At 38.6% G+C, this 22255-nt stretch overlaps 1 protein-coding gene across 1 annotated transcript in view; it reads left to right on the forward strand.

The window, feature by feature from the left end:
• Nucleotides 1–22255, forward strand: part of Usp24 (ubiquitin specific peptidase 24) — a 133297-nt gene that overhangs the window by 54628 nt on the left and 56414 nt on the right. Inside the window, exons 16-31 of the mRNA XM_031378039.1 lie at nucleotides 7–54; nucleotides 5947–6054; nucleotides 6646–6795; nucleotides 7989–8120; nucleotides 8904–9015; nucleotides 10595–10671; nucleotides 11561–11701; nucleotides 11884–11937; nucleotides 13600–13715; nucleotides 15481–15547; nucleotides 15665–15775; nucleotides 16676–16774; nucleotides 16867–17040; nucleotides 17634–17719; nucleotides 18117–18210; nucleotides 19948–20103. Of these exons, the coding sequence (XP_031233899.1) occupies nucleotides 7–54; nucleotides 5947–6054; nucleotides 6646–6795; nucleotides 7989–8120; nucleotides 8904–9015; nucleotides 10595–10671; nucleotides 11561–11701; nucleotides 11884–11937; nucleotides 13600–13715; nucleotides 15481–15547; nucleotides 15665–15775; nucleotides 16676–16774; nucleotides 16867–17040; nucleotides 17634–17719; nucleotides 18117–18210; nucleotides 19948–20103 (1725 nt within the window). The remainder of the gene's footprint in view (nucleotides 1–6; nucleotides 55–5946; nucleotides 6055–6645; nucleotides 6796–7988; nucleotides 8121–8903; nucleotides 9016–10594; nucleotides 10672–11560; nucleotides 11702–11883; nucleotides 11938–13599; nucleotides 13716–15480; nucleotides 15548–15664; nucleotides 15776–16675; nucleotides 16775–16866; nucleotides 17041–17633; nucleotides 17720–18116; nucleotides 18211–19947; nucleotides 20104–22255) is intronic.

Consider the following 22255-nt stretch of genomic DNA (forward strand, 5'->3'; position numbering starts at 1 on the left):
TTTCAGCCTGGAGAATGGTCGGGTTTGGAAAAAAACAAGAAAGATGGATTTAAGGTAAGTATTTCCATATGGAACCAACTAAGGTATTGTAATTTTTTAAATTACCTTTAATAATTGCATCCTACTTCTAAGATTTTAGTGTTTATTAGGCTAATATTAATATACAAATTGATCTATATGAGCTATGCTTTATTTAGAACTTAGTAGCTGTTTACCCTTAAATGGAAAAAATTAGGGTTCCATTGAAAAGTAATTTTTATGAAATTGCATGACTTTCAGCATCATTTTCCTTACAAAGTATATAGAGAGTATATATAATTTTTAAAGCACATCGAATTTTAAATAAATTCAGTCCCCATTTTTCTCCCATAAGGGAAAGTGAATATTTGTGGATAGGAGAAAGCAGGGGAAGGTGCATGTAATGCCGGTGTACAAGAGGGGTAGGTGTTCAGTGCACCTGCACACATACATGTGCATGCTTTCTTTCTTACAGCAGCCCTGATCAGAGCTGCAGACAGAGCTCAGGCAGCCCTAGATTTACATCCCAGCCATATAGGAACAATTCTGCTTTTGGAGTTTCATATTAATAACATGGAAACATTTCTGGTAAAAAATAGAGAGAGACTTACTAGTATTTCATCAGCTAACCCTCTCCATGGTTTCCATTGGTGTTTCTTCAAAGGAGCTGGAGTATACCGCTGGCTTTCATCTGAATACCCATAGACACATAGTTCTTGCTTACAAGCTTTGGCGATTTACTAGGTTTTTGTGCACTTCAGTTTATCTGGCTACAAAGTTCAAGTGGGAATATAAGAATGTGGTGTTTCAGGCTAGATAGGTGGCTCAGCAGTTAAGAGCACTGACTGACTGCTCTTCCAGAGGTCCTGAGTTCAAATCCCAGCAACCACATGGTGGCTCACAACCATCGGTAATGAGATCTGATGCCCTCTTCTGGGGTGTCTGAAGACAGCTACAGTGTACTTACATATAATAAATAAATAAATCTTTAAAAAAAATGTGGTGTTTCCTATTTCTGACATTGAACTTTGATCAGTGGGTTTTTCTGCATAAGATCTAGCTTTAGTGATGCTGGGGTTAAAAGGAATGATGAATGTTTAATGCTTGCTTTTTACTCAGAATTTAAATTTTCCAGTTCCCTCTGCTCAGTGACTCACATATTTTAGCAGTTTCTCTTATGGTTGAATGATTTTCGTTGAGTTACTGAAACATATGTCCTTCAATAGCATCAATAAGAAAAAGGAACCTCTAGGAAAGTGTTCTTTTCTTTTAGGCAACAGACATTTTTTTCCTTATAGATAGATATGCAGGTTGAAGCAGAAGGGACATTTCCTTCCCTTGAGGGAAATGGCTTTTAAATCCAGAGACTCCTTTGGACCTTTGTTCCTCCCTTGTCCCACTGAGCATCACCTAGCTGTCCTAGTCAGGTGCATTACTGCGTCTTTATTGCTTCTCTTTGCAGTCACTTCATTCATGTCTGTTGCTTTATAACAATACAACAGCAAAGGGAAACTCTGGTCATTTTATGAGATTCAAAAGGAACGCTATTCCTTTTTATTCCCTGCTGCTCCCAGAAAGGAAGTCTTAGTGCCCTGTTGCTCTCCCTGTATGACAATAGCTTGCATTTTTCTATAGTGGCACTTGCAAAGTGCTTCACAGATACTCACAGTGCACATTACTCAAGGGGGGCAGTGGGAAGATCAAAGCCCCCTGGCAGGGGAGTGAACTATTTACTGCCACTAAAGGTGTTTTTCTATGCTATGCCCTTTCCTGCCAGGCAGCAAGGTGGGCTGACTGGGGATTATGTCTCCCTGCCAGGCTACACAGAAACTAAGCGAAGGGTAAGACAAGATCACCCACCTCTTACTCCCCTCCTGCCCTCAGCTACCTCTTCTCCCCCAACTGATTCCCTTCCTGCTGCTTTTGACACTCCAAGTTCCCAAGTTCCACTGTCATGTTCAGAAACTCTGACTTTATTTCTACAGATTCTGCCAAAGTCCCCTCAGCTCCCTTGGTCCTCTTTCTTCCCTTTGCTTCATTTATACCCTCCACTGTCCACCCCAACCCTTTGTCTCTTACTTCACTTCTTATTTCCTTCAATTAAAAGTTTAAATGTTCCATCCAAAAAATAGTTACTAAACAAACAGAAATAATGTTTTCTCCAGTAGTGATGTTTTCCTATTCCGTAGGCTGTCTGTAGGCCTCTTGACAGTACCTGGCAGGCTTCTGGGAACCGTCAGTTCCCCCCTCTTCTTCCCCTGCACCCAGGAAGACACATCTAGCTGTACTTGCCCAGGTTGAATAGCCTTGTCGGAAATGCTTGGGACCTACAGTGTTTCCAGTTTGGGAGCTTTTTGGATTTTAGAATATTTACATAGACTTTGCATGTTGAACATCCCAAATTCAAAATCAAAGTTTCAAACATACATATTATTAGCACTCAGAAGAGCTTTCAGGCCAGTAATCTTGAAGAGACAGCTACTAGCACCATAAGTGCTCCTAAGAGAAAGAAATCTTCACCTAAGGAGGAAGTGGCCAGTGAACCAGAAGAGGCAGCAAGCCCCACCACCCCTAAGAAGAAAAGGAAACTTTGTAAGGAGTAGCCTGAAGCTGCTGCTAGCTGCACACGGAGCAGCACAAAGAAAAATGAAAAAAGTCCCAGGAAACGCTAGAGGATTAGAATGGACCTGGTTGGTGGGAGGGGCATACCTTGTGGTTAGCTCCTGCCTATGATAAACCCCAATAAAAACACAAAACCAGAAGGAAAAAAAAAAAGAGCTTTCAATTTTAGAACTCAGGTTTTTAGATTTGAAACAGTTGATCTATCTATGGATATGAGTGAGTTGCTTCTGTTTGCTGAAGGATAGGATAGACAGGAAAGCTAGCCAGGCATCTGCAGTATACAGTCTCACAGTGCTGCAGATAGTGGAGGAGAAAATTCTGCTTAAAGACTTTCTATCTGTAGAAATTTTTTTACTTTGTTTCTAGATAAAAATCTAAAACTGAAAACCAATACAAATAAGGAAATGAGAGGGGGCATGTTCAGCCCTAAGAATGGAGAACTCAAAAAAATATGAACACTTTCTTTAGGTGCTTGGAGGGTAGTAGTAATAAGAGAAATTGGAGTAGACTTAGATTTTATGTCTCCTAAGGTACTGCATGGAAATGCCTACTTTAGGAGTAGAAGTCAGTGGGCTGTGTAGTGAGATGTGTCTGGACAAAGTGTCTAACTGCTGAGGCAGTGAGTGTGTCCTGGGTTTCATAAGGTGGAGGAAAATGCGAACATAGGTTTGCAGCCACCCGGCTGAGCCTCACAGCTTCCTTTGGTGTCACTCTACTTTGGAGAGCACACTAAATTCAGTAACATTATCAAAGAGATTCAGTTTACTTGCAGCCATCTTTAGCCATCAGAGGAATTTTGAATTGTTCTTGTAACTTAACAAAATAATAGCACAAATGACCATGGCTAACATGGTTTCCTGATTTCTATCCTTCAGAGAGACTGCATCAGCAATGCTTCTTAACCCAACTTACACGATTATTCTCTTAATTTACTCAAAGTATAATTTCCACTAGCCATAATTGACCTAATTAGTCCTGATACTTTTACATGTATCTGCTTATTGCTAAAGGGTTTATATATATATTTCATTTTTTGTATCCTTTTGGAAGGTGTCAGTTCAGATACAAGTCTCACAGTTTTCCTCATTGTCTTTACAGTTTCGTTGCAGCAAAAAAATATTCTGGCTAACTTCAAAAGTAGTTGGCCTTCAATATATACCTTATTTCTATGATTCGAAGATGCCAGAGATTGTAGCCTACATTGCTGAGTTACTAGATTTATAGAGAAGATAAACAGAAACTACCTTTGGGGTTAAACTTTAGCTCAGTAGAATGCTTACCTGGCATAAAGAAGGCCTAATAAGAGTTGCATCATTATCACACTATGAGCCAAGTGTGATACCTCATGTCTGCAATCCCAGTACTCAGGAGATGGAGGCAAGAGATTCAGACAGTCTAGATCATCTTCAATTTCATAGTGAGTTAGAGGCCAGCCATGCATGGTACCTGAGACTCTGCCCCAAAACCAAGAAAAAAAAGTTCATTTTCTGTTTACCAACCATTGTTTAAACTTACACCAGAGGTTAAATGAAACCTTTTTTTGTTTTATTTTGTTTTATCAATTATGTGTAGTTTCACCTTTACACACTGGTAATCATTATCTATAATAGTGATTTGGACCACCCTGAAATCTTTGGTATGGTGGGTACTTGGAATTGAGTCTGGGCTTGCACGCGTAGGCAAGTGTGCTAACACTGACTTGCATCCCCAGCAGTCCTTGAGGCATGCTGAAGCATGGGGAGGCTTGTGTGCTCATCTCCTCTCATGAGAGCAACTTTGTCTCTGAGTGCTGAATAGCATAGGTTGAGCAACTTCTGTGAATTAGTGTACAGCTTAAGGCAGTAATAGCAGTCAGTGCTAAGTGAAGGTGCTCCACGCAAGGGAACAGTCTGCATGGTAGCTTCTGGCTTTGAAAATGACTTGAACTGCTTTGACAGTCACATCAGGGTAGTCGTGCCATGTCATGGTATGTTTCTGATAACATATAAATAAATTAGTAACCCAAATTCAGGTTTATAGGCCATCCTTGTTTGGTACTACCTAGACTAAATAACAGCTCAAATCAGATAACAGGTAGATGAACAAATGCCTTTTATGTATAGGTAAGTTTATATATACAAAGCTAATAGACAGTTATAAAAGCTTACATTTAATGTTTAGTAGCTGGTAAGTGTCTATTGACATAATTGAAGAAGTATCAAATTGAGAAGTAGTAAAGGTCATAGAAATTTGTCTTAAAATCTAGGAACTATGGTATTTGGCTTATATATTTGAGGTGAGGAGAACGTATTGTTTGGCAGTAGTAATTAGTTTACACAAAGTAACCTACAGTAGTAGGTGCATTTCTTTAAGACTTCAATAATATCCTTTCAACGGGGTTTTCATTTTGCAGAAAGATTTGATAAAATAACTTCAAACAAAAATAATTAGCCTTTTAAATAAATAGTAAGATTTTAATTGATGTTTTGATTAATAATCGATCAGTTGACTTTAATCTCCATTTAATCTGATAACAGTTTTATTATGAAAGCTTATAGTTCAAAAGATGCTATTGATTAAAAGGCCAATTGCATGCTTATCAGATTTCTTTGATCTACAACACAAAGATCCAGATTGTTGTATCAGTTTCAGAAATAGTATATTTGAAGTGCTTTGAAAATAAAGTGTAGTCTGAGTAAATTATCCCTAATAATTAATGAAAATAGTAATGGGGTTGGATGGAGTCAGGGAAGCGCTAGAAGTGGGCCCAGGAGCTCACCCGCGCTAAGCCATGTCTACCTCGGAGCTGCACCCAAGCCTCGTACTTAGTTATTAAGGTAGAGTACCTTAAATAGAAATAAAACAGGTTGTATTTTCCTTAATACTTAACTCATTGCCAGCAATTTGATCAGATTAATTAAAGAAAACCATATTCTTAGTCCATTTTCCTTGCTAGCCAGGTCAGTGTTCAGATTTGCCATAGTTTTTTTTTTTTGAGTCAACATGTCTTAGCAGCCCTGTGCTACTTAATCTGTCCTCTGAAGTTGCTAATTCCCTGTCTGTTTTTTGCTGATGTCCCCCTGTACATTTACTGTCATTTCACATCCACTCCTGTTTGCAGTTCTTGGCCTTAGGAAATTGCATGCAGAGTAAGAAGTTGAAAGCTGAATTATGCTTGCATGGAGATAAACTATAAATAAGTAATATGAAAGGGAAAATTATAGAATGTGTAACAGTGAAATAATTGACTCAAACATTTTTTATAGCTAATAAATGACTGCCATTTAGTTATAACCTAATTAATGTAACTTCTTTTTAACTCTATAGTCATCTCAACTTAATAATCCGCAGTTTGTATGGGTGGTTCCAGCTTTACGTCAGCTTCATGAAATTACTCGTTCATTTATAAAACAAACCTATCAAAAGCAAGACAAGGTAAGAACATAATTATTTTTGATTCTTATGTGCATAGCCTATTGTAATAATTGTAATAAGTAAGCATGGCTAAGGTTGTTGCATTGATAGTATCTCAATGGCTTACGTTTATTAATGTCAGTGGTTTTTAATCATTTGGAATTCTTTCAGAGGAGGTCTTTCTCTTGATATAGTCCTAACCCTTTTTCTTGATTGCTAATTTATTAAGATAACTAGGCTAGCTTTTAAAAACATTAATGATAGTTCCAAAATTTGAAAAGATTCCAAAAAAGAGTCTTTTCTATTACAAAAAGATGACTTTGTCTAAGGAAGTAGGTAGAGCATTCTTACTGTCAGGGATTTGGGGGTGAGTTCCAGGAAAGCACATAGAGTGCAACAACTCTTTTCACAGAGTCATTTCTCTCTCAGATGCAACCTTAGCAATGTCTTAGTTCCCTAGTAAACACCAGATTGATTTTATTAACTGTCAGAAGTAATCTCATGTTTGCTCTTTCATCTGGGGCTACATTCTAAAATAACAGCTCTATTTTATTAAACAACAAAATGACTTCAGATTCTCATGCCACTTTCATTTCTGTTGCTTTTGTTAAGAGCATTATTCAAGACCTGAAGAAAAATTTTGAAATAGTCAAGCTGGTAACGGGAAGCTTACTAGCCTGTCACCGACTTGCAGCAGCCGTGGCTGGGCCTGGAGGGTTAACCGGCTTAACACTGGTGGATGGCCGCTATACCTACCGGGAGGTATCACTCACTGTGTTTGTGTTTTGTGATTTTCGGGATGTGCTTAACTTTTTCTATTTGAAGTGTAAAACAAACAGTTGTTGGGTACAACTATAAAAGAGTACCATGAGCAGTCTTTGTAATGAGGAATTGGTTTTGAATCTTAACTATAATTTCAATTTTTTCTTTTTTTTTTCATTAGGTTTATTAATTTGTGTTTTTCTTGCATGTTTCTCTGTGCACTACATGTGGGCCTGGTGCTCACAGAGGTCAGATGAGGACATCAGATTTCTTGGAACTGGAGAAACAGGTGGTTGTGAACCGCCACATGGGTGCTGGGAATTGAACCCAGGCCCTGTGCAGGAGCAATACGTACTCTTTCCCACTGAGCTGTGTCTCCAACCCTTTACTATAATTTAAAATTAAGTTTAGAAAAATAGTATTTCTTAGGAACGGTCATTAACTCTGTAGATCATGCATTTTTTTTTCAAATCAATTGATGGCTAATAATGTTTTTTTTTTTTAAAAAAAATCTCAGCTGGGTATAGTGCCTCCCATCTGTAATTCAGTACTCAATGAGACCAGTGGTTCTCACCCTTCCTAATTCTGAGACCCTTAATATTGTACCTTATGTTGTGCTGACCCCCAACCATAAGGTTATTTTTGTTACTATTTCATGACAGTAATTTTGCTATTTGGCTGTTGTTATGAATCCTAGTGTAAGTATCCTGATATGCAGGATATCTTCCATGTAACCTTTGAAAAGTTCCTTTGATTCCTCAGAGGGGTCACAACTCACAGGTTGAGAACTGCTGCCATAGACTGAGGTAGGAGGATTTTTGTGAATTCATGGCATGGGCTATATAGGTTCAGTTCTAGGCTATTATAGAATTCAGAGTAAGACCTGCTCTCTACAAAACAGAAAATCAAAAAACTACCAGAAATAAAATTTAATTTCACCACTTGTGAGTATGACGGTTCCTTTGAGATTACTGAAATTGAATTTCATTCATATCTATAATCAACTAACTTTATAATAAATTTGAGGTTGCTTCTTGAATTATTGGCTGATAAGTCCATTTGTCATACTTACTTTATCGTAAATTACATGACAAGTGTTCTGTGTAAATCTGTTTTATAGAATTGTGTTGTAATGTTTGTTTTAGAATGAATGCCTCAAACGTGTTAACCAGTTGCATTATTGCTCTTTTCAGTATTTAGAGGCACATCTGAAATTTCTGGCATTTTTCTTACAAGAAGCTACGCTGTATCTTGGGTGGAACCGAGCCAAAGAAATCTGGGAGTGCCTTGTGACTGGCCAGGACGTCTGTGAGTTAGATCGAGAGGTAAGGTGTAAGGTTGTAGGTTTGTGACACTGTACTAAACTCCGCCCTCCTCCATGTGTCTCATGTCATCTGTGTTCTGAGTCCTGTTTGCTGTGACTGTGAGTATGTGAACACTGAATGGTGGAGTAGGAACTGTAAGTACTAGGGAAAAAAGACATCCATAATCCATAAGTGTGTGGGCTCTTTGATCGTTTTGTTCAATTCTGGTTATTATACCAAAGCAAACAAAATGAATTGTGGTATAATTTACTTTCCTCCTTTACTGTGAGACTAAATTTTAAATCACTGCTAAAATATTAGTTCCTAAAATTGTTATATCCCTAGAAATGAAAACATGAGTCAAGAACAGTTACAGTAAAAATGGAAACATTGACTTTAACATTTGCACTTGCTAATGATGAGTCTTGGTCTCCGCTCGTTTGACAGCGAGCGATTATTTATATAATAGTAATAGTTGCTTCCTAAGCATATTGAAAGGACTGAGTGCTAGCGGGAAGACATAAGATCCAGGGAGAGGTGTGAGTGCATGTTTTCATGACCAGCAGAAAGAGCTCCTGTCCCATCCGCTTCAGAGCTCCAAACATTTCAGGTCCCTCTGTTGTTTGAGCAGTTACAGGAGTGTTAGAAGTATTGAAACTGCCTCTTTACGATCCAGGTGGCCACATGTGTGTGTCTGCAGTGGACTGTGGCTGGTCTGAGGCAGTTCTGTCAATCTGCATGGCCATATGTTTGTGTCTGTGGTGGACTGTGGCTGGTCTGAGGCAGCTCTGTCTTCACCCACAGATGTGCTTTGAGTGGTTCACAAAGGGGCAGCACGACCTGGAGAGTGACGTTCAGCAGCAGCTCTTCAAGGAGAAGATTCTGAAACTGGAGTCGTATGAAATCACTATGAATGGTAGGGAAAGCTTACAAGTACTTGTTTTAGATATTTTTATAGTGAGAGATTTTATTCTTAACTTTAATCCTACTTCTCAGAAGCAGCTGAACAGTTTGTAATTCTCCACATTCATAACTGTGTGGTATCTTACTGAGTTTTAAAACAATATAGCCTAATAGATTAAGTTGTGAAAATATCTTTCTGGTATTCTTTAATAAATAGGATTCATTAGGTAAAGATATATTAAGGTACATAATGCTTCCTTTCACTTATTTCTTTTAGCTGAGTTATTTTATTGAGTTCTGTAAAACTCCATTTTGTAAATATATTGTCAGCAACTTTTAGTTTGCACTCACATGTGCAGCCTTGACTACTTTTTAACTGTAAACATTATCACCCCCAAAGAGGAGCCCTGCACTGGTTGCAGCCACTTTCCAACCTTCCCTTGCCCGGCCTCTAACCTCTTTCCGTTATGGACTGGCCCAGTTGGTACAAGTGAAATCATATGACTATCTGGGGCCTTTCCTACCTGGCCTCTCAGATTGTGGCTGAAGAGTAATGTTTTCAAGGCATGCCCAAGTTGTGATGTCACTGTAGGAGAATAATATTGCACTGTAGATGTCCCATTATTTTCATTCATAGGTCAGTGAACATTTGTTGTTACCATTTTGAGCCATAAACATTCATATAGTAGTTTTTTGTGTTCTCATTTCTTTTGGTTATAAATTTTAGAGCCACATTGCCATGAGATATAACTTTGAGGATCTGCCAAACTGTTTTTGCAAAGTAGCTGCACCATTTCATAATCCCACCCGCAGTATATAAGGGTTCCAATTTTCCTCATTGTCAGTACTTTTTATTTATTTGCCTTCTAAAAGGTGTCCTGGTAGGTGGTGAGTTATGTCCTGTAGTTAGGACTTTGTTTTCCTGATAATGAATGATGCTGAGCATCTGTTCAAACTGGTTTTGTCCATGTGAATAGGTTCTATGGAGAAATGGCTAATTATGATTTTGACTTTTTTTTAATTAGACTGTTGTGTTGTATGGGCTCCTTATATACTCTGGGTATTAGCTTCTTAGGAGATACATCATTTGTAAAAATTTCTGTTTTGTATGTTGTGTCCTTTTCTTGATAATGCCCCTTGAAGCACAAGTGTCTTAAATTTTGATTAAGTCTGGTTTACATGTATTTTCTTCTGTTGTTTGTGGGTTGTTGTTTTGATTTGTCTGGTTTTTTTAGGATAGAGTTTCTTTATGTAGCCCTGTCTGGTCTGGAACTTGCTATGCAAACCAGTCTAGCTCCAGCCCACAGAGGTCTGCCTCCACCTCCCGATTAGGACTAAAGTTGTATGGCTTGCTTGTGGTTTTTCAAAGGTGTCTTTGGTTTTTTTGAAATAGGATTTGAGTGGGCTTATCTGGAGTTTTTGGGCTCTGGGACTGCAGGCCTGCACCATCATACACTGTACACTACACTTTTGATGACTGTTTAAGAAGCCATTGTTCGGAGCGCTGTAGCCTTCACTTCTGCTTCACTTTAGACCTTCCCTGATTATCTGTGTCTGAGTGCATGGGTTTGACTGGCATTCTATACTCTTAGGTTTCAACTTATTTAAGACTTTTTTTGAAAATGTGAATCTCTGTGATCATCGGTTGAAAAGACAAGGAGCTCAGTTGGTACGTATCTTATTCTCCATCTAGATACATTGAAATATTTGATGTAGCTTGATATTCAGAAGGAAAAAAACTGTCTTCTAATGAATTGAAACATAAACACGTTTGTTTAAATAAGGGGGTCTTTTTACCTGCCTACTCGGCATTAGTGGCAGAGGCTTCCTTGACAGCTGCGGCAGCTGCATGCCTAGCCCTGCCTCCCTCCCCAGCCCTCAGGAAGTCTGTCCACTCTTCATCTCTCTCATGTAAAAGCACCTCTGCATCTGTGGTTATCAGTTAGGTTTCCAGGGGCATTGGTCCAGTAGGCTCCCATATAGCAATTCCCATGAACCTGATAATGAAAAGGTGGACATCCTAGGATGTCAGTGGCAAGGACTGCAGGGGAATGTGGGGACAGACTATGAAGTAGGGAAATGGAGAGCCACAGAGTGCTTCTATTCACATACGTCCTTAAGACAGAAAAACAAGCATTTGATCTTTTCTAAGTCCCTGGTATCTAGGTTCTGCTACCTGAAGTACTCGGGATATATACAAGATACTCTGCGCTTGTATCCTGCTGTTTCTCTCTGAGCTTTGGGAAGGACTGGATCAGGTTCCCAGGATTAATAGCCTTCTCAGTTTCTGATTGAGAAACTTCTCTGGGTAGATGTCTGCCTTGTGTCAGGACTGTCTAGAGAAACATCCCTGCACCTCTTCTGAACGCCATGGAGGATGCCTGTCACCTCTGGTGGTTTTTCATGTGAGAGTTCCGTATCAGTGCAGTAGGGTGTTGACATGGTGGTTTTCATTTTGTTAAACAGAGGTTCAGTAACGTAGCAGAAAATAATGACCTGTGATTTTATAATACTAGTGTACTATTAAGTTTAATTATATATACTTTAATTTTACACAGTATGTAGAAAAGTTGGAGTTGGTAGGAATGGATTTCATTTGGAAAATTGCCATGGAATCACCTGATGAAGAAATTGCTAACGAAGCTATTCAATTAATCATAAACTACAGTTACATTAATCTAAACCCTAGGTTAAAGAAGGTGAGTCTCCAAGGAAAAACGTTACTCAGACATAAAAATGTAAAAAATTGTGTCTTTTGTTATTGGTAAGTTGCGATCCTTGTTGCATTCCAATTTGATTTGTTTTAGTATTTTGTCTTGACTAATGGTTACAATTAAATGCCAAAGTCTAATTTTAATTTCCATGTACTTTGGACTTTCAGGACTCAGTGTCTTTACATAAGAAATTCATTGCCGATTGCTATACAAGGCTAGAAGTGAGTACAAATTTATTAACTGCTCTTTTAAATGAGTTCTTTTCCCCTTTTATAAGTTTGTGTTTTCAGATAAATGTTGAATGCTGATGTTTGTAGCTAGGTACTATTGGAGGATTGATCAAAAGTGCCAAGTCATGGTGTTGGGAATGGGTATGACCACTGATGTTGGTCAGGGGCTAAGTGTTTGCTGCAAATCATGAGAACTACATTCAGGACCAGGGGCAGGCATTGCTGTGGGGATATGTAACTCCAGTACTGGAGACGACTCTCAGGGGGGCTCACTTGGCCAGCAAGTCTAATCCAAATCACTGAGCTTCAGGCTCAATGAAGAGACCCTGTATCAAAAAAGAAGGTGGAGAGCAGTAGATACCTAGTATTAAATTCTTTCCCCACATGCATGAGCTCACACATGTGAACATATGCGCATATGCGTGCATGCTGACACACACACAGCAATTATACTCTGTATAAAATCTTACCTTCTATCTCATCCTCTCTTCTGTCTATCTGTTTGTCCATCAAGCTCCCACTTCTGGGACATAAGAAACCATCTATTGTACATAGATTCCACATTGGTAGTAGGGTGTCTATGCTTCACCTAATTTATACAATAAATGCTGTTTTAAACCTCAGCAGGAGACTTAGAAGTCATGATGTTGGCAGTCTTTGTTCCTTACAGGCCTGTGGTTTAATATCTCATTCACTTTGACCACCTTAGTTCTTAGTTCCATCCATGGTAATTAAAGTATTGAAGATTAATATTCAGTTGAAATCTGTGCTTAAGTTTTATAGCTAATGGGGTGTTTCAAAAGTATAAATGCCACTGTGCCCAGATGTTAATAAATTGATCTTCCTCATGGCAAACGTACTATTCTATACTGTATACAATATTCCTCAAATTGTGACTTCCATGCAAATATGTCATCATAAAAGACTCAAGTATTTGAGTTCTTCTATATGGAGTACAATATAAGTAAGTAGTTGTGTGTGTATGTGTGTGTGTGTGTGTGTGTGTGTGCGCGCGCGCGCGCGCGTGCGTGCGTGTGTATGCGCATGCGTGTGAGTATGTGCGTGCATGTGTGTATATGTGCGTGAGTGCCTGTGTGTGTGTGTGTGTGTGTGTGCATGCTGTGTGTGTATGCGCATGCGTGTGAGTATGTGTGTGCACGTGCGTGCATGTGTGTATATGTGCGTGTGTGCCTGTATGTGTGCATGCGCATGCGTGTGAGTATGTGTGTGTGTGTGTGTGTGTGTATGTGTGCGTGTGAGTGTGTGTGTGAGTGTGTGTGAACAGGAGGGATTCACATCCCATGTTGCATATGTGGAGGTCAGAAGACAAGGTTTTATGAAAGTTAGTTCTCCTCCTTTCTTTACTTGGGTTCCAGGGATTAAGCTCAGATCTTATGCTTTCTTGGCAAGTGTTTTATCTGCTGAGCCATCTCATAGCCTTCAACTGGCTCTTATTTTGCCTCCGATAGGTTATTTGGTGAATACTGATTGTCTCAACTGGAAAGAGTCTGGTTGGCACCTAGTGGTTAGAGGCCAGGGATCCTGTTATGTACCTTGCAGTATCCAGGGCAGCTTTTGCAACAAGAAGTTAACCTCAGTGTCAGAGACCAGGGTGAGAAACCCAGATATAGAATGTTATTTTCTACTTTACAGGCAGCCAGTTCAGCACTCGGTGGCCCCACTTTAACACATGCTGTGACCCGAGCAACCAAAATGCTCACTGCAACTGCCATGCCAACTGTAGCAACATCAGTTCAGTCTCCTTATAGGTAAGTGGCTGCAAACCTGAACACAAGCACACAACCCAAAAGTGAATATTGTTAAAAATGTTTATGCCATGTCCTCCCCAGCATCTCTTCACTGGGGTCCTCAGAGCTTCCGCAAGCTGTTCTATCTTGGAGAAACCTAATTGTATGTTTCCTAATAACCACCTTTTGTCAGTGCCCTAAAGATCTGCAGGTCATCCCTAGAGTCACCTGAGTATTGCTTGTACCTACCCATCTGCCTTGTGAACACATTATTTTATTGACTTCATTTTCTACTACTTTGATTATGTATAACCTAATCATTAGAATTTAATGCTCTGAGTATCCCTCTGCTGCCCTCTATTGGCAGATACATGTACGGTCCTTTTTTTTCCTGGAGAGGTGGGTGCATTTTAACTTGTTGAGATATTTTACACACACACACACACAGAGTAATCAAGACAATGTCCTTTCCAAGATTCTTTTAAAATCTGTTTTTTTTTTAAATATGCTGAGTGTTATATGTTATAATTTATTAATATGAAGGGATGGAATGAAACATAGCCCCCACAGACCCCATTTTTAAATGGTCAAAGTGATTATAGAGTCAGTTCATGATAAGAATGAATGCTTTCCACATTCTTGTATGCATGTGTGCATGCACCTGTTTGCATGTGTTTCTGTGTGTGCATGTGCATGGAAATATTATTACAATGTTTCTAAGATTTAGTTCAGTTCTGTTGCTCAGCTCCTTAGCAATTTATCTATCAGTCATTTATGGCCTATTGGATTGGGTTTTCCATCTACTACTTTAAATGAATATAGCCCCTCTTTTCTAGCACTTTTTATTCTGAATCTCAAATATAGTAAGCTAAAGAGACCACATAATTTTTAAAGTGTTCTTATTTAAAAAATGTTAATAAATGGTATTTCAGAGTTGAATCTGAGTAAGATGTTGTAGTTCATCTCATTTCACTAGTTTCAAGAGAACTTTTTAGAATCTGTAGTGACTGTAGCCTAGGGAGTTTGGGTTATTCTGCTGTAGTTTCACAATCACAGTGCTGTCTGTAGTTCAGTTCATTGTTGAGATGGCCTCAGAACAGGTTGCTCACTTCTCTTATCCATTATGTCTTGGGTATTTCTTATCTGCCTTTGGGAGGGTGGACAGTGTGATTGAGACAACACTATTTAAAGCGAGGGTGTTAGCATGCACCTCTGTTCCTTAGCAGGTGAAGCTACTGAACATAAGCTACTCAAGTCTTATTATCTCTGATGATAAGTAAGATTCTGGAAGTCATTGATCAAATAGTCATCAGATTTTATTTTCAATTAACAACTTGTGTTAGTGGTACGTTTGTTTCCACTTGTCTTCTGATTTTCCCATCAAATTGGAATTTTGTCAATTCCATGTTTTTGCAGAATTTTATGTCATATTTTAGTTATAAGATTATGAACATCAAGTTCTCTGATTGTTTGTTCTTGGTGGATTGGTGAACATGAAGACTTAAAGACTTAGGTCTACTTTTTTATAGAACAACAGTTTAAAAAGGAGAGGAAACATGGGAAGAGGCTGGCTTCACCTCCCATATCCCATCTGAGCGTGGCAGCTGTGAGCAGGCTTAAATACTGCTCACTGAGTGAAAGGGGAGTCTACTCTTTGTGTGTTTCAGTTTTGACCAGTGAGTGTTGACTGTGATTCTGGGTTTGGTGAAATAGAATAGAATTGAGCTGAAGTCAGCAATTCATTTCATACATATTTTAAAACTTTCTTGGTCTTTGTAACTCACAGATCAACAAAACTTGTGATAATCGAGAGACTGCTTCTTCTGGCAGAACGCTATGTGATCACAATAGAGGTATGCCCTCTTTTTTAGAGCAGCATTATTCATATTGCTAGAAGAGGTGGTGAAGCATGTGTTTCATGTGTAGTTGTGCCTTGGTGTGTCTAACTCCATTGGCTTATCTCTTTCAAGGACTTCTACTCTGTCCCACGAACTATTCTACCTCATGGTGCCTCATTTCATGGACATCTCTTAACTCTTAATGTTACCTACGAGTCTACCAAAGATACCTTCACTGTAGAGGTAGGTTTACACTAATATCTATACTTATTTTCATAAGAATGATGTTGGTGGAGATGAATGATGGTTCCTAACAATACCTGATAAATAAATTGAAAATAAAGACTGAGATTTCTGGGAGCAAGCTTGAGAGCCTGCTTGGATCCCTAGCACCCGGGTGAAAATAATCCTAGAGCTGGAGGCAGGGTCCAGGGATATCCCTAGAGACTAGCCATTCAGTGAACTCTAGGTTCAATGAGTGTCTCAAAAAATAAGGTGGAGTGCAGTAGAAAAAGACACTTGACATCAGTCTCTGGTTTTCACACTCATGAATACATATACTCATACACAAACACATACATAAAATTAAGTAAGCCTAAAATGAAAGGAAAGCTTGGAGTATAAACAGATGTACAGTGCCAAGTGAAGATAATTGTTATAAAGAGGAAGTAGTAGTAAAGGATAATAAGTTGTTTGCAGATGTTAATATAAACTATCTTAGATAAGATGGAGCCCTGAGTGGCTCATGTTCAAGCAGGATTTGTAAAGCAGCAGAGTAGTTGCTTTTGTTAGTACAGTCTTGCAGATAGAGCCGCAGGTATAGAAGCTCACAAGGTGGCTCTTGAGAAAGTATGGGAATAGAAATGACTTCCAGGGAGTGGCTTGAGATCTTCCTCCCTCCATACACAAGGAGGAGGAATGAAAGTGTGGCATAAAGCATTGAACACTTGTCTAAGGGGGACCACCCAAGAGCAGGAGTTCCTGAGAAGACCCATAGCAAAGGGTCCAGTGCATAGCAGCTGATTAACAAAAGGCTGGAGAGAAGGCTCGGCTGTTAAGAGCACTTATTGCTCTTCCAGAGGAGTAATGAAATGAAGTGAATAAATGAATTCTCTCACGCCAGTGTTGTATTTTATTTCCTAGGCTCACAGCAATGAAACCATAGGCAGTGTCCGGTGGAAGATAGCCAAACAGCTGTGCTCTCCTGTGGACAACATTCAGATATTTACGAACGATAGTCTGGTGGGTTTAAACAACAATTGTTGGCATGTTGGCCCAGGTTGAATAGTTTCCTCCTCTTGTGCTCTCAGTAACTAAGACACAACCTTTTGCAGCTGACTGTGAATAAAGATCAAAAGCTCCTCCACCAGCTAGGGTTTTCTGATGAACAAGTTCTTACCGTGAAGACTTCTGGCAGTGGGACCCCCTCCGGGAGCTCTGCGGATTCCTCAACCAGCTCCAGCAGCAGTAGCAGTGGGGTCTTCAGTTCATCGTATGCCATGGAACAGGTAGAGACAACTGCTCTACCTTTCTTAACAGCTACTGCCTTTCCGCTTTCAGCCTGTACAGACGTGAGTGATCACATCTCTTTATTCTGGCAAGATCTGAATAAAGCAAACTATGTATCTGAGAACTGATTTGGAGCAGAAAAGATACATAATTTCCCAGTCTTAGTCTGGGGATGTTGTGAAGCACTGACTTGGTCCTCCTCTCTGACCTCCTGCTGGCCTCTCATACATCTTTCTCCATTGATTTGTTGGTTTTTATCTCTCCACCGGGTCCTTCTTCAGTACTCAGATGTGTTGTGCTATCTTAGTACTTCAGAGGCAGGGAAGGTAGATCACTGAGTAAAGTATTTGCCATACAACCATGAGGAGCTGAGTTCAGTCCCTAGCATCCATGTAAAAAGTAGAGAATGGTGATGCATGTTTATATTCCTATCACTTGGGAAGCAGAGATAGGCAGTGACCTTTACTCCATTCTTCAGTCTCCCCCAAACTTTGTAGTGCCAACCTCTCAGAACAAGTATTGTTTGTAAGTTTGGTTAGAAAAAGAAACTTCTTTTGCTAGTATGTATTTATATTTGGTGTTTTTCCCTCAGGAGAAGTCTCTCCCTGGTGTGGTGATGGCGCTTGTATGTAATGTGTTTGACATGCTGTACCAGCTTGCCAACTTAGAGGAGCCAAGGTAAATGCATGGATTTGTGAGGCTTGTTATTCAAGTTAATGAGCCAAGCAAATCTTACTTGAAGTATATTTCATTACATATCTAAAATATACATACTAAATTTTTTTCTTTTTTAATATTTATTTATTATTATATCTAAGTACACTGTAGCCGTCTTCAGACACACCAGAAGAGAGTGTCAGATCTCATTAAGGATAGTTGTGAGCCACCATGTGGTTGCTGGGATTTGAACTCAGGACCTTTGAAAGAGTAGTCAGTGCTCTTAACCACTGAGCCATCCCTCCACTAAATTTATTTCATAGTAGTATATAACTTTAAACTAAAAGACCTGTTACTGAAGCTATAGCTTATATGAAACAAATTAAAGAAACTTACTTCATTTTTGAAATTTTCTCAGAATAACTCTACGAGTACGGAAGCTTCTGCTCTTGATACCCACTGATCCGGCCATTCAAGAAGCCCTGGACCAGCTGGATTCTTTAGGCAGAAAGGTATTCATATTTTAATAGTTCCTTAACCAGCTGAAATTTTGTGCCATGATTCATTGAAAACATTATCTGAATCCTATGAAGGTCATTATGATATCATCTTTCTATAATACTTTTCTTTTTTGAAAAATACCCTTGCCATATGTTGAAACCAGACCCTTATGTTGCTTTGTAAAAAGTCCAAACTGATCTAATTATGAGATGAGTATTAGGAAGAGCCTTTTCTATTGTCTTCTCTGCACTCCTGGTATAAAAGAGGAGACTGATGCCCAAAGATATGTACCTAGAGGGGCAGGCAGTTCTGATGCGTTGAGATGCTTCTCTTCTTGATGTTGAGAGGGCCTCCGCAGGTGTCAGGCTATGGAGTGAAGCACTAAGAGATGAGAATGAAAACTTGGATTGACTTCATCAACCTGTGTCAGACCCCAGGAAGTCTGATGCCAGGTGATTTATTGCCAACAAATTTAAACACAGTATAATTTGGAAAAAAAAGTTTCCTGGTGTAATATAATCTCCCAGTGCACAAGGAAATGTAAGTACATTGAAACTCAACTCAGGATACATGTCATTTCTTCCAAGAAGGTGGGTTCTAGAAAAATACTACCTGTACTAGCTAAGGGCCTAGGGAAGGGTCTGGTCTGATCTCAGTCATACAGATAGTGGAGGGCTATTAGTTACCTCTGTTCTACTTATGGGATCTTGGGCTATCTGTGGGTATGCAGATAATGTAAGAGTCATTTAGACTAAACATTTTATGTGTCCATTCCTTTGAGAGGATGGTCCTGCATGCTTCACATTCCTGGATTCACTAGAGATCTGTGGGTCCAAGGACCTCTGTTCCCAAAAGATGCCTTCCTGGATCCCATCACTCCATGTCTGAAGTCTTGCCCAATGGAGTCATTGTTACTTTTTTTCACAAGTAACACTTAAAGTTCATTCTGGCTGAGCTATTGGTGCCTGCATGTAATCCCAGCACTCAGGAGGCCGAGGCAGAAAGATCTGAGTTCAAGGTCACACTGAATTACTTAACAGGGTCCTGTCTCAAAAAGACAAGGTTTGGGCCTCATGACACTTGGTTTCATACAAAGGTTTAGATTCAGTACCTAACCCTGCAGAAAAAATAAAAATAATAAAATTCATTTTGTTTTAATTTTTAAAATAGTGTTCCCTAAGAGATTGACACATCAACTATTTCTCAAAAGAAGTTAATTTATATCAAAGTTGTTGAAACTGGGTTTTTTATTTAATATTTTAGTAGTTGAAATGTGGATCTGCTCAGTCATGTTATCTGAGGCTTGCTTAGGTGTGGAGAGAGAATCCATATAACCTTGAAGCACAACATTAGTATCAGTTGAAAAGAAATACTAAATTAGCAGTCTTACAGTTTTATTAAAAGCATAAAATTTAAACATGGAAACAAATTAAAATGACTTTGCAAGTGTTTCTGAAAATGCAGTCTCAAGGCATTGTGACCATCATTCACTGAACTCAGTTGTATAGTGAGTTTGATGTTTTGTGAAGAGAGAATTAGGTGGTTTTATGAAGTTTGGGGGTTTTTGTTTTGTTTTGTTTGTTTTTTTGGGTTTTTTTTGGTTTTTTTTTTTTTGAGAACTTTATTATTGTGGCTTATATTAAAGAGAAAAAGAGATCAAAGCACTGAGATCTGCTTCTCTTTAAAGTGTGATTTTAAGACATGTTTTTTTTGTTGTTGTTGTTGTTTTCCTACTCTTCCAAACATAGAAAACTTTGCTTTCTGAAACAAGCTCCCAATCTTCAAAGTCTCCATCGCTTTCGTCAAAGCAGCAGCATCAGCCAAGTGCCAGCTCCATCTTGGAAAGTTTGTTTCGCTCTTTTGCTCCTGGCATGTCAACCTTTAGAGTGCTCTACAATTTAGAAGTAAGAAACACAATTTCCTTCCATTCTGTTTGATAGATACCAGAAACAAGTGAAAGAAAGGTTTTATTATGGGATCATCTACCAGAAAACTGATGCAGGAAAAAAAGTGAAACCTTTTCACCTTTGAAAATTCTTAATTTTTTTCCCATTTATACCTCTATACATTGTTTACTCACAAACTAGCATCTAGGGAAAAGATTTAGGAAATCCTGTGTCAGACTTCTCTTTGCCTCCTCTATAAACTTTGTAAGTCTATAATATGAATTATCTTTAGCCTTTTTGATTAAATACATTGTAATATTTCTTTAAATTATAGTTTGTTGCCATTAACAGATTTATGAAGAATTTGTCAGGAAGCATATTAATATTATTATTTTAAGTTCTAAGAAGGCTATTAAGTGAATTAGAGCAATTATTATCCTCTGTTATTTTATTATCTTTTATTTAGTCATCCAGGGTTTTATAATAAATCTATAGACTGCAGTAGCTTCAACCACAATTTATTGCTTATAGTTGTGGAAACTGGACAGTCCTAGATCAAACCATCAGCTGACTCAGTGTCCGATGAGAGCCTGCTCCTGGTTCATAGACACTGCTCACTGGTCCTCACTTGGTAGACCAAGGGTCAGAGGGCTCTCCAAAGTCACTTACAGCGCCAGTCTACCTCATGAGCTCATCATCTTTAAGACCTAATCATTTCCCAGAGCCCCAACACCTTGTAATACACTAGCAATTAAAATTTCAAAGGGTGAATTTGGGGGGCATACAATCATTCAGTCAAATGCAGTTGCCTCATTAAAAGTAGCTTTAAATGAATATATTTAATTCACCAAACACTACTTGTTTCCTGTGTGCAAATTATTACAGTAGTTAAAAAAGACAAAGTAGTGGCTTCCAGGTTTTTACGTAAGACACAGGGGATGCTAGCTAGGTACACTTAATCAGGAAAGCAAAGCATAACCAAAGGGGAAAGTGTCTGGGTGCAAACATTTCTGCTCATAGATCAAGCCCTCTAATCACTGTGTTTGTAGAAAAGAAAGCCTTGAATGAACTGGCTTTATCCTCAGAGGTATGTTCACATCAGTATCTAAGCAGCCTTAGTGTATTGTAATGCCTAAATACATTACAGGTATCTTGGTTAGTATGTATTTCCAGTAGATTTTGAGCATAACAAATGCATAATTAGTGAGGGGAAACATGTATTTTCCCTGAAGTGTACTCATCTAATCTAATTTGGAGTATATAGTTATCCCTTTTCTGTTCCACTTGTTGCTTATATGTTCAGAGCAGATGATATTACACATTAGCCATACAGTATTCATTGTTCTGAAAAGACAGGTTAGTTTAAGAGAGGAACATATTTAATAAGTCATTTTAAAATGAAATATGCCCTTATATAACATGGACATTTGAAAATAAGTATAATATTCCAAAACAAAATTGTCTGGAAGTTTTTGGCCTACTTAAATTTTCATCTTATGATTTCTACTGGATTTATTGCTTTTGAGTAGATGTTTCTGGGAAGCTAAGGTGTAGTTTTATCATCTGTTTTTAAGAGCACCTAATAAAGCAAGCAGTGGGGTGTAGTTCATCACCAACTCCCTGAAGTGCATTGTCTTAGAGCCAGAGTGCTCATTATGAACACCCCAGTGTAATTTTAGGACTGTAAAGTAACTGAATTCCTTCCTTCTGCTTCAAAATACAAAATATGTGGAAACATCTCTTCCAAAAGTATTTGTTTGGGCTAAAAATCATAATTTTCTTGAACTTCACTCATTAGTTTACACTTGTCTACCAGAAAACCTCAAAACTAATACTATAAATACCTGCCTCTTTGAGGAAAATTGATCTTCACTAAATTGTTGCTGAGTATGGGGTGTGTGCATGTTGGTGGCTAAAAGGAAGGTGAACGGGAAGGACTGCAGAGCAGAGGGCTCCCCTTGTGTATGCTGTGCTTATTCTCTGAAACTGGGGGCCCCCTTCCCAAAGAAAAGAAAGTGTCTCTAATAAAAAAATAAACATAAAAAAACCATATTAAATGTGTAAGCTTGTAATGCTCATAGGTTCATAGAAGTAGAGTTTTTAGAATAGAAAACTCTGTGGAGTTCAAAATATCTAGTTTAAAACTAAGATTGTATGAGATTTTTAAATC

This window comes from Mastomys coucha, unplaced genomic scaffold (genome assembly GCF_008632895.1).
Source record: "Mastomys coucha isolate ucsf_1 unplaced genomic scaffold, UCSF_Mcou_1 pScaffold18, whole genome shotgun sequence".
Lineage (NCBI taxonomy): Eukaryota > Metazoa > Chordata > Mammalia > Rodentia > Muridae > Mastomys > Mastomys coucha.